Source organism: Meleagris gallopavo, chromosome 4 (genome assembly GCF_905368555.1).
Source record: "Meleagris gallopavo chromosome 4, MGAL_WU_HG_1.1, whole genome shotgun sequence".
Taxonomy (NCBI): domain Eukaryota; kingdom Metazoa; phylum Chordata; class Aves; order Galliformes; family Phasianidae; genus Meleagris; species Meleagris gallopavo.
Window position 1 is genome coordinate 4,110,802 of NC_139407.1, and position 12,528 is coordinate 4,123,329.

Consider the following 12,528-nt stretch of genomic DNA (forward strand, 5'->3'; position numbering starts at 1 on the left):
GGTAGTTGCTATAGATTTTGAGCTGAAAGGGGAAAAAAAAATCTAGTGCTGGGGTTGCAGTGTGACCACAAAGTTTAGTTGTGGCTGCCAAGATTTTTGGTGTGCGGCCTCCACAAGGCTTGCTTTCTTGAGGCTCTGGTCAAAGAAATTGCATGATTGCAGAGGCTGAGCAGTTTCAGTATTTTCTTGAGACCAAGGTGAATATCTGAGCAGTTTAGCTGACAGCTCCCACTCTCTGTAAGAGCAGAAATGCAACTGCTTACCTGAATCTTTGTTGCTGCTTTGTGTTGTAGTTGCAGATTATCAAAGAAACATGGAATGGTTTTGTTGGAAGGGATCCTTAAAGATCATCTAAATCCAACCTCCCTGCATGGCCAGGGCTGCCACCCACCAGATCAGGCTGCCCAGGGCCCCATCCAGCCTGGGCTTTAATACCTCCAGGGATGGGGCATCCACAGCTTCTCTGGGCAGCTGTGCCAACACTCACCACCCTCTGAGTAAAAAATTTCCTCCTAAGTTCTCCTAAAAACTCCTTCCTAGTCTAAATCTCCCCTCTTTTAGTTTAAAGCTGTTACCCTCCTTGTTCCCCTTGTCCTAGCTCTATGCTCCCTGGTAACGAGTCACTCTCCAGCTTTCTTTTAGTCCTCCTGCAGCAAAGGCCGCAATGAGGTTTTCCCAGAACCTTCTCTGCCCCAGGCTGAACAAACTCAGCTTCCTCAACCTTTCTTTGTAGGTGAGGTGTTCTAGCTCTCTGATCATCTTTGTGACCCTATTCTGGGGACTGTCAGAAGGCTTGCCTTCTAATATGTTCTGGAAAGGTGGTTTAAAAAAAAAAAAAAAAAAACAAAGAAAAAAACCAGAAAACAAAAAACATGTACTTCAAATATGCTGAGAATAAGGGCAACTGGATTGACACACAGCTGTAGCTCTTTCCTTAAGCAATACATGCTGTTAAGGCATACTGTCTCCCTCATCCCTTGTTAAGTGTTACCCTGGCTCTGCATTATGTCATTTATATGCTACTTCTACAGAGAGACTGCTAAAATAGGAAGGAAAGAAAAAGATGTCTGTGACTTTGGCTACATAGATGCTGGGAGAATGTAGGCTTTTGGTTTTCCTTTCTTTCTATCGTGGAAAATTAAATTATAAAGAGTATGCTTTGTGGTGGATGTAACTAGAAGCAGTATATCTAATAGCTGTAAACTGTGTTGGAAACATTTGTGCCTTGATGGCTCTAAAGAGATACTGTGTTATTGCAGTAGAAGAGGGAGGAAATTGCAAAGGTTGAGAATGCAGATGGATGTAATGAAGATAAAAAGTTGAGCAAGACAAATGCAGTAAATTGTAAACTAGCTTGAGTGGAAAAAAAAACAATTGCTACTGTTTATATGATAAATACTTGGAAAGCAGAAAATATAATTAATGATTTTTTTAACAATTAAGTTATGAGTTTCCAGTGAAATGTGACATAAGCATCACAACTGAATTTTTGGATTCTGCATTTTCTGTAAAGTCTTATTTCTTAACTCAATTTTTTTTAGTTTTTTATTTCATTGCAGGTATTTGAAGAAGCCCAGCCTTCCAGTGAGAAGGTTTTAAAATTGGGCTGATGTCAATTTCTGTTCTTCAGTGCAGGAAGAAATCACAGTTCAGTTGTTTGACTTTTGGAAAGTTGTGTATATCCAAGCACCCCCTGCATCCCTTCTGAGTAACACCGTGCCATTTTGTAGCACGTTTAAAAACAGTGCTTTATCAACCTTGTAAGCCTGCCTGTTTTGAGGGCACGGAAGGAGAAATGATATGTTATTTTACACTGTTCTGCTGTGGTTCACATATGTGAAATGACTTTCTCTGACTTTTCTAACTAGTCAAAACTTGCTGTGTGATGTGACGATAGTGGCTGAGGACATGGAAATCGCAGCGCACAGAGTTGTGCTAGCCGCCTGCAGCCCCTACTTCCATGCCATGTTTACAGGTACCAAATGTTTCAGTATTTGTTATGTTCTAATCCAATCCAACCGTGTAATTCACAGCATTGTATGACCTCTGCTTTTTAGGATCTCATTTAAATTTTTAGGTAAGACAGCAGGAGCTTTTAAAGATGAATTTGCTTGCAATCTGAGGACATACTGGCAATTTAATCTGCTAGCATTGCAAATACTTTTTTAAAGTATTCATTATTTAACGTAATTTACATGCTAAGTAAGCTGGGAATAGTAGAGTGGTTACACTTCTGAAAGCTGCAATAATCTTACTTGTACAAAGTATGGTTAAAATAACTTTCATGTGAATTCTGAAGTTAAATTATGTCCTTTAACAACTACTGCTGCATTCTTCAGCTCCTGTATGTTCTAGGCTGTTAATAGATATGAAAGCTTTCTGAGACTTTGGCAGCCTGTAGCTGCAGTGCATGTTTCAGTACTCTCAGGATAATTCTTTTTGACAGATGTGCTCTGCATCATTGCCACAACTTTTTGGAGCAGGCTTGATTCTGCCTCTGCTTGCTCCGTCCTGGCCAAGTTGCTCCAGGAATGCCAGAAGGCTTGCAAGGCTTAGTCAGATTCATAATACCCTACAGCTGAATTGCTGTACTGTGGGTTTAATTTCATGATGGTTATAAATGACACTGAAATGTGGAATTCGGTGTCAAAGTGAGAATGTTATTAAATGCATGTTAAAATTAATTTCTGAAGTTTTATCTGTTCCTTTTAAAATCTTGTGCTGGTTTGGTTCTTAATGTTGACTGCTTGAAATTAAGAAAATTCTCTATAGTGTTTTACTTCAGGCTCAAAAGTAGGAAAAAAAAAAAATATATGACTCTTGGCATGCCAGTATGCAAGCAAAATGAACTTTTAATAATTCTTATTGCATGCAGCTGGAAGAATGATATAATTTGACATACTGTTGTGTACTGCGAAGCAGGTGATTTTTAGCAAGCACTTCAATGAAACTAAAGAAGTCTGTAGTTCAGTACAATCTTGATATTATGCACATATGCTGTGATATAATCAAAGTTAAAAGAGGAGTCACTACTGGCAGAAACAAATGCTTTAAAGAGTTTCCATTTAAATAACAATTCTTCAAGTAATTCAGATTTGCATCTGTGGTTGTTAAAAACATTCCAGGTGACTGACACACATCCCTTCTTAACTTTTGTACCTTCTCTGAAGAGGAAAATTTAAACAACTGTTTCTGTAGTTCATCACCTCAATAATGAAGAAATCAGTTGTGTGCTAAAGATTATTTTTTACTGACTCTCACATCAAAAATACTCTTTATTCAGGGTGTGGTTCTGTATTATCTTTTCTGTGGCATGCAAAAGCCTGGTTAAGGCACTTTTGCTTGCCACTGACTGCCCTTTCTGTAGAGAAGCTTATTCCCCTTAAGGAGTGCAAATGCAATGGCTCTCTGAAGGAAATCACTGAAACCTCAATTCTTCCCTTCCTTTGTTCCCTCTTGAGAAGTTTTGCTTGTTTTATGTTTTCAAAGGTAGGTCTCCATTGACCCCCTGTGATGTGGGAGCTGGGAGCACTCATCTGAGGAAAGAGCGAGAACTCTTTAACCCATGCATTTGTGGCAGTGTTTGTGTAGTTGGTGAACCAAATTGATGGGAATTTAAATAGAAATCAGATTGGGCTTCAAAATTTATTAGTGGATTTTATATTACTATTATATGCTGTGTTTAACAAAGACCAAGTGTGTCTTCAGTGTGTTTTAGCTATTTTCCACAGAAATAATCCCATAGTTCATGATAATTATCTCTGTGAATCCTGGAGTTGATACTTCTCAGGGGGGATTGTATTCTAATCCAGGAATCTGCAAGTTCAAATAAGTTTGATAGTTTAAACAGCTACAGGGTTACCTGCTCTTGACTAGAAACTAGAAGCTTCACTCTAGGCACATGTTTGCAGGTTGCTGACATCATTTTCTGAGCCATTAGATAATCACAGCCATGCAGGACATGGTACAGCATTAGCTGCAATCAAAACTTCTGACTTTGTTTCCTTCCAGTCTGTGCTTGCAATGGCAATAGTAGTCTTATTAAATACCCATAAAGAAAGAGTTACTGTCTTTTAAAGTTACACAATTTAATAAGTTAGTAACAATAATCTTGTAAGTAAGACCAGAGGGGAATAAAGATTAAATGTTCTGGACTGTGTTACAAGGAATATTTTTTTTTCTGTGAATTCTTCAGAAATATTGGTTGTAATCCTAAATTAAATATGCTTAAATGGTTAGAGGAAAAGATTATAAAAACATCAGTGAAGGAGCACTTTAGTGGCCCTATAGCCTGACTTGACACAAGGGTGACCTGCATTTCTTTCTGTTCTGCCACAACGTTTATCCTTAGGCAATAATCTGCTTTCTTCCATTCTCCATTTGTAAAATTCTATTGAGAAAACAAACAAATAAACAAACAAACAACAACAAACAAAAAACAAAGCAAGCAAACACACACCTTCCTTATGTTATATTAGCTTTTTAGATGGCCTTTGGATAACTTCAGCTCCATTTTTGCTCTGCTGCTCCTGTTTAGGAGGATGGACCAGCCCAATATTTCCCTTTCTGTGTCATTGACAACTCTGTTGTGGTGCAGCTGCCCATGACATGAGCTCTTCAGAAGGTTGCATTCTAAACTAAGAATGCTGAGCAAGTGGTTCAGTGGTTATCTGCATATGACGTGTTAAAGTCTGGATCACGAGAGGACTGATCCAGCATCATAGGAACACTGCATGTCCTTCTAGCATGAAAGAATATTTTTTCCACCTCCATGGATGCTGAACTCTGTAGATAAATAGAGAAGATGCCTATCCATGGCTTTAGAAGCCTTGACACAAAATCTGAAAACAAAACTAATATGCTTGCAGAATATCAAACTCTGCTCGCCTACATACAGTTTTCCCAAAGGACCACCTCCACAGCAGCTTGCATAATAAATGTCTTGCTGCTTGCATGCTCTGAAGATCAATAGGTTTAATCTGTGTCAAAAAAGTAGCTTAAACTTCAAATACAGGACTCTGCAAAGAATACACTGCAGTGATCTTTCACAGGTATACAGAAGTGTTTCAGAAGAGCAGCAGAAAAAGAAGTTCTATGGGAGCTGAATTTTGCTCTTTCATGTGGTTCCTCACCAGTGCTTTCCAGAACTCTAACGTTAAGTGCTGCCATTAAGCAGAAATGCATTTCTATAAGTGGTCTTGTATGCTTCCTATCAACTAAAGAGTTGACTTTAAAATGCATTCCTTAGTGTTCAGCTTAAAAAAAATAAAAATAAAGGTATTAATAACAGTAATAAAATTCTCAGTGATGAGCTGGGTGCACTGTTTGTTGTTGTTCCTAGAAGACCACAGGATAACAAGCAACAAAAATGTGTGTACTTCAATAAGGAGATATCAGCCATGTTAAACATCTACTGGTTCACTTCTGTGTCCTGTCTACTTTTATTACTGTGTGGATTAAATTTCCTACCTCTCAATACCCTTTTCTCTGGATGCTTAGGGGAAGAAATAATATATCTGATATAGAAGAATAACGGATGTATGTATCCAGAGATCGTGATGTACTTTTCCAAGGTGAAAGTTTTATGTCTATAACCAGTGTACTTCACATTTCACATTTCTGTGTGAAAAGAGTTACAGGTCTCAGATGTCCAGATGTGTGGTTGGTCACTGTGGAGAAGCTTGTAGTCTTTTCTTCAAAATTTATCTTTAGACAATGATTTCAAGTACAAACATAATATTGCATTTAGAACATTATCTAGCTTTAGGTGTCCCTGTTCATTGCAGGAGAGTTAGACTAGATGACCTTTTTAGAGTCCCTTCAGACTTGAAAGATTCTATGATTCTATCAGGTATTAGGAAGTGGGAGCTATTTTGCAGGACTTTCTATGAAGATCAGTTGTGGCACATGGCCAATGTGTCAGCCTCCACAAGATGAGGTCCAATAAGTTTTTTCATGCTTACCATTTTATCTTAGTTCGAGTTTTAACTGTAAGAGCTGAAGCAGAAGTGAAATTGTGAAGGGAATAATAAGCAGGCAAGCGAAGAAATACGTATGCTAAGCCTTCTGTGGGGATAGATTTTCTTTTCTTTTTTAAAATTCAGTGACTCTAGACTGCATTTGGCTTGTTCCTTAGATTAAGAAGTTAAAAAAAATCAAGAGTATGAGCTGGGTTGGTTTGCTAGCAAAACATTTTTGTATGCATTTGAATAGTCTTACTTAGGTATAATGGTAATGTTTTACTGATGTTGTAAATGGGTGAAAATGGATCATCTGCAGCAAAAGCACTAACTTGTGTAGCATTCACGTGAGGGGAACAACAAAATCTTCCTTTCTCTTTGAGGGAGGGAGGAAGGAAAGCAATTGAATTCTTATTGAAATGGCTTTATTACTACAACTGATCATACACAAAAATTTCTGCTGTTGTCAGGAGTAATTACTATTAAACTGTTGAATTTGTCCTGTATCTTTACCTAACGTACTTAATGATCAAAATATGTTTGTAGGTGAGATGAGTGAAAGCCGAGCAAAGAGAATTCGAATAAAGGAAGTTGATGGCTGGACCCTAAGGATACTTATTGATTATATTTACACTGCTGAAATTCAAGTTACAGAAGAAAATGTGCAGGTAAGACCAAGGATAACTTCTGCAACAGAAGGGATGTCATCCACAGAGTCATTTAATTTGTCGGTATGGTTCAGCTCTGGCAAGGGAAATGTCATCTGCAAACTGGAAGTTTTTCAGACCCTGTGCTTCCAAAGCAAGCAATCAAACCATTTAAATTCTGGGTCACGTTGCAAGACTGAAGTAAATGAAGTGTGTTGACTTTAACATGCTTTGGAACCCAACCTTATGTAATACAGTAAAATAGATGATCTACTCAGCCTAAAAATTAATGCTGTCAGCCACCTCTGTACCACCCCCTTTCTGATACTTCAGTGTAATTTACATAAACAAAAGTAGATTTGCTCATAAATGTATACCATGTCTTCCAGTTAGTGTTCTATTTGTCAAATTTTTTTTCTATCCTTCAGAATAAATTATTTTCTCCTGCTCAGTCTCTGTATCTACTCTGTGGCCAGTCATGCAAGAATTTTTAGCTTGTTCTGCTTTTTAAATCAGCTAATATCTAGCATGAAGGCTTTTGCCCGTCCTACACAAGCAGAGCTGATCAGTTTTTCTAGTCAGCTGTGCCAAAAGCTAAAACTTCAGTTGGAATAGAGCAAACATAAGCTTAAGAAAATAGAGCTTATGAGGACAGGGTAGAATTTACTTCCACTGTCTTCTGAGATTCGGCATAGATTTTTGGTAAGTTAAAAAGTAGTTGCATAACAGTTGTTATATTTAATTGTCTTTTCCTTCCAGCTTCTATGCCCTTGTTTCTGTTTTTGCTTTATGCTAGATTGCTAGCAGTTGTTTTGTTGCTCTTGCAGGACACAAATAATGTTGCTCTATTTGGCACTGAGAACTTCTGTTGCAATTGTGCATTCTGAAATTAACAGCTTTTAGTGGGCATTAGGTTGAGATTAAAAGCTTTCTTATTAGCTGCTGAATCAGATGGAATCATTGGTATTTTTTATGCTTGATTGAAAGCCTAGCAATGAGATTTCATACTACCAACCTGAAATATTCTACTACTAAGCTCATTTTAAATCATGCCATAAGTCTTTTGATTCTGCAAGATTGAATTATTGTTATCTTCTGAAGGAGTTATTTACTTTATGTTCATTGACGGATGTATGTAGAGCAACCTGTCTGAATTTATGCTGTATTTTGCCAATCTGGTGGTTGTACAAATCTGTTTTGCTGTAGCAGGCCTTGGGCAAAATCCAACAGTGTCAGATACTCCCTAGTTGATCTCTTCTGGCTTGGTCATGCTGGCTTTTCATCTTTGAAGCAGGATATTCCATCTTGCTTACATACCTTAACGACCATAATCTGGTACTGCTGAAGCATGTCAGACTGGATTTAAGAGGCAGCCTATTGCATTTTGGCTGTAGGTGTATTACCTAGGAGGGTGCATTTTAATCTGATGTTGCCAATACTGGTTCTTATCTGTTCATGGGAAGAGAAGGGTGCTGTTCTATTTTTCCTTGTACAAAACTCATAAAAGGTTCTTGTGCTCTCCAGGTTTAAACCTCCCAAATCTGATACGGCCTTTGTTTTCATAGCTCCTGATGTCCTGACTGCCTGAAGATACGTGTAATAATGTTGTGCTTAGTAAAACAAATAATGTGGTGTGGTGAGGAATGTTACAAGTTTATGGGTAGTTAAATATTGGGAAGACAGTCAAGCTCTTAAGGATTTATTGTAATATAATTGTGCTTTAATGTTGTTGGTGAATATACTTATAATAGGACTGGTAATTAATATTAAGGTTATTCTTTTGCTATCTTCATCTTTATTAGTGCTAGATTGTACTATTTATTTTTTATTTGAATTACAGGAGAGCCAAACACTACAGATAAAGCCTGACACACTGATGCAAGACTTCCTTTAAATTTGAAAACTGAAGAGGAAAAAGTATAAAAATCTGAAAACTTACAATTCTAGTGTAGACTCTCAGGCCTCACTTAAAGCTATGTCCTCTTGATAAACATGTTACATTTCCTATCTGTAATGGAAGTAAATATGGCTAAAAAGTATTGTGAAATATTGTAAAGGTTCAGAATTCATGGTTTCTCAATACAGATCCATGAAAACATAAGATGCCATGTCTCTAACTTTTTTGTATTCAAGCTAATGCAGCTTAAGTGGAGCTTCAGCTTGGAGGTGGCTGCTTAAAGTTCTTATTCTGATATCCTTCATGGAATTTCAAGTGTGTTATTCTTTCTTTTCTCATCATACATAGTAAGAATTGGTATTGAATTCATTTCTAATGCTTGATGCTCAAAAAAGGCAAGAATGTTTCACATTTAAGTAATGCAGAATTGCTAAGCAGTCTTTAGTGATAAAATAGCTGTGTTGAGTATTTATGAAAACTAATTACAAATGAATACTCAGCTGTGTAGGCAAGCTCACTAGTCCTCAACAGGCAAGTAACTGAGCTTCTTTCATTAATATCTTACTTGATATAGGCATGAACAGGGGGCTACTCTATTAAAGTGCCTTCTGAAGTTCTAAGCAAGAAACATTCTTGTTTCCCACTGTTGTGTTATTGTTTGTATGTTTCTCAGCAAGGGAGACCAAGAAAAGTCCAGTGTAATCAATGACTGAGGAGAAAAACACATTCATTCAATGCATCCAACTATCAAAACTGGAAGGGGCCCTCAGCACTGCTTGTTATCACTACATTAGTTAAGCATAAAAGAGAGCATTTGTTCTTTTCAGCAGTTTGCAGTTCTGTGTCAGTAGGTTCTCCCCCACCCCTCCCAACAGTTAGACAGCTGGTGTATGAAAAAGATGCATACACGTTCATTATTTTTTCTCCCAGTATTGGTTCTTCATTTTAAGTTATTTTATCATTCTTTCCTAATGGCACTCACTTTGCTTAACGCAATAATGTCGTTCCTGTCTTTTTTACACATTGTGATGATTTTCTGTACTAACTCTATTTTTCCTTTTATACTTTTTTCCTCCAGAAATCAGCTGTCAGACAATCCTATATCACATTTTCACGTTTTAAGCAGGGACCATAGAAGTTAATGTTTTCAGAAGGCTAATCAATTTTCTCACACAGGAGTTTTTTTCAGCTCCCATATAGATATTAACTACATGCAGTACACCATGTGGGAGAGTCAGTCACTATAAGAAGCTCCTGCTTGAATAACTCTCCCACACTGTGCGTATGCATTTTAGCATGTATTTAGTCAGCCTTCCACCTAGGGCCTCTACTGAGTATGAATACATCAGAGCAGGAGCATGAGAAGAAATTCCTGCATTCACAGTCTGTGGCTTTGGTATCAGCTTTAGAGGTCAGTCTGATATGGGGCGTGTAGAATGTGGTTGTAGTACATGTGGTATAAAGTTCTGGGCATTAGTTGGGTCCCTTTCTGGTTCTGTGCTACGACTGTCTGTTCCTATACATGTGATGATAAAACAGTTTTTTGAACTATATTATAAACCAGATCACTGAACTGAGCTAAAAAAAAATCAGTGCTTTCCTTTATGTGTTTTTCTGAGATGTTATTTTTAACTTGTTTTCTTGCTGCCTGGGGAAAAGCTTACACTCAGCTTCACTTTGGGCCTATCAGTAAACATATTGCCTTACTTTTGAAAAAGAAGCAAGCATGAAAGATAGCAAAAGGGAAAATCACAAATCCTAGTATTTTTCCAAAGCTCTTTCTTGGCATATTCTTCTCTTTGAAGGATTTTGTTATGTACAACCAACAAAAAATCCCAAATTCTGAATATGACTTTTTAAGAAGTACCATTTCTTGTCCTCGTTTTCTGAAATTATTCAGTGGCAATGTTTATACAATAATAAATAAACATACAGTACAGATGCATGCTTCCTTTATAACTCTTAACTATTCAGGCACAGATTGCTATCTGAAATATAGTGTGTGCTTCCATTTGGATTGTGTTCTAGGGCATGATGATGAGAGTTGCCAGCATGCTTAAGGTGCTGTAAGGACAAGACTACTTTTGTCATGCATGATCTTTTCTGGGTACTAATTTAAAGGCAAAAATAAAATTCTGTGCAGCATGTTCCTTATTCGTTCTTCTGCCGAACATCCCGATAAACTCAGGATCAAAATGCTTGGAATAAATAGTTATATTTAGAAGTGGTCTGTTTCTGATATATCACCTACAGTTTTGTGTGGGTTGGATGTATAAAATATCACTGTCTAAGGGCTAACAGTTCCTTTTGAAACTGGTGCATTACCAGAATGGCCGAGTTGGTAACAAAATTGTGATGGTTTCAGATTCCCTCCTTTGGTACCATTTCCACTAAGGGACAAATACAACTGTTTATTGGATTTCAGTTAAGAATGTGGTTCAGGATCATAGAATCACAGGATGTCTTGAGTAGGAAGGGGTGTTAAAGCCCATAGGTTTCCATCCCCCCACAGTGTGACACTCACTGGATTAGGCTGCCCAGGGCCTCACGCAACTTGGCCTTGAATGCCTCCAGGGATGCTGCATCCACAGCTTCTCTGGGCCACTTAATGGTAATGGGATTACCACCTCAACCAATTACTGCTTATCAGTTGAACAGTGACAACTGTTTGTGCTTTTTAGCTTGAAGAAAATATGAAATAACTTGGTATGAGCCTGTCTATAAGACTCACATTAATTTGCGTGAGCACTTAATGATCAAATTACTATAGCTTGCATTACAGAGCAGTACTGTCATTATGTATGAGCTTGGAGCCAGAATACTTTTGGGAATATTTTGATACTTAACCAAGTTTTATCTTCAAATGAGATATTTTGTTTATACAAATTGGTGATTAAACTACCAGTCTTCATGTATCTTAGCAGCAGTATGATGTATGAAGAGCATAAGACACATGCTGCATGTTTCTTGAAACTGAATTTGTTTTAAATACCAAACTCTGAATGTTTTTTGAGAATTTCTGAAGCCTGCCATTAAATTATACACTTTAAATGCTACAGAGCATCTCCTAAGTTCTTTACAGAGGGAGTGGTGAGGTGTTGGAACAGGCTGATCAGAGAGGCTGTGGATGCCCCATCCATACCTGGAGGTGTTCAAGGCCAGGCTGGATGGGGCCCTGGGCAGCCTGGGCTGCTATGAAATGTGGAGGTTGGTGGCCCTGCATGTGGCAGGGGATTGGAGATTCGTGATCCTTGAGGTCCCTTCCAACCTTGGCCAATCTGTGATTCTGTTTCTCTTATTGGATGAAAAGATATCCATTACTTTTCAAAAGGTTGTATTTGGTTTTCCTTGTGAACGCATATGTTTTCCAGTCTAGATGGGGTAAACTCCTTTTTTGAACTAAAGACTGCTTGTCCTATACAAACTCATGATTGGGTATCACAGAGGAGAGAATTCATGTAAATGCTTGAATGGAGATGTGAATTCTGTATTCTGGAAGTATGCCTTCTGCTTTGTAAGGGGATAAGAGAGATGAAAGGAATATTTGTTCAACTGAACTGAATGCTGTGAAGGTTTCATTGAATCTTACTGTAAGCAAGGTTCTAATTTAAATTTATCGTTATATATATATATATAATTGCTTTGAGTCAAAGGAAGGCTGAAAGTTCTTCCACAGGATCTGGGCTTTTCTCCACTAGAGAGCCAATTATAGATATGCCTGGAAAAGAAGTGCTACACTTGATTTAGGAACCTGAGAACTACAGCAAGGGAATGAGTTTGATCTTGATGCATTTGCTGATGTGCTCCTCTAGCCACCTCTTCTTTGAGGAGCTTTTGATTATCAGGGAAAGGGAAACAACTGAAATAAAAGCATTACATTGGAAAAAGGTAGAGCTAGGTAGGCTGAATGTAGGCCATTACATCCCTATTTGTCATTGCCAATACACCAAGACCAAGAGGTAATTAACACAGGTTCAACACCTACCCTGTTATGCACTCTGTTGAAATGGAGTGCCTCTGGAGA

The 12,528-nt window shown here is 37.8% G+C and overlaps 1 protein-coding gene across 4 annotated transcripts in view; it reads left to right on the forward strand.

The window, feature by feature from the left end:
• Positions 1–12,528, forward strand: part of KLHL2 (kelch like family member 2) — a 58,225-nt gene that overhangs the window by 6,285 nt on the left and 39,412 nt on the right. For 3 of the 4 annotated variants that reach the window (XR_014882810.1, XM_085222030.1, XM_085222031.1), the window contains exons 3-4: positions 1,869–1,975; positions 6,507–6,628. Coding sequence is in view for 3 of the 4 variants with exons in the window: in XM_085222030.1 (XP_085078156.1) it covers positions 1,869–1,975; positions 6,507–6,628 (229 nt within the window). In the remaining variant the exon portion in view is untranslated. The remainder of the gene's footprint in view (positions 1–1,868; positions 1,976–6,506; positions 6,629–12,528) is intronic. The other variant, XM_010709470.4, reaches the window with a different exon arrangement.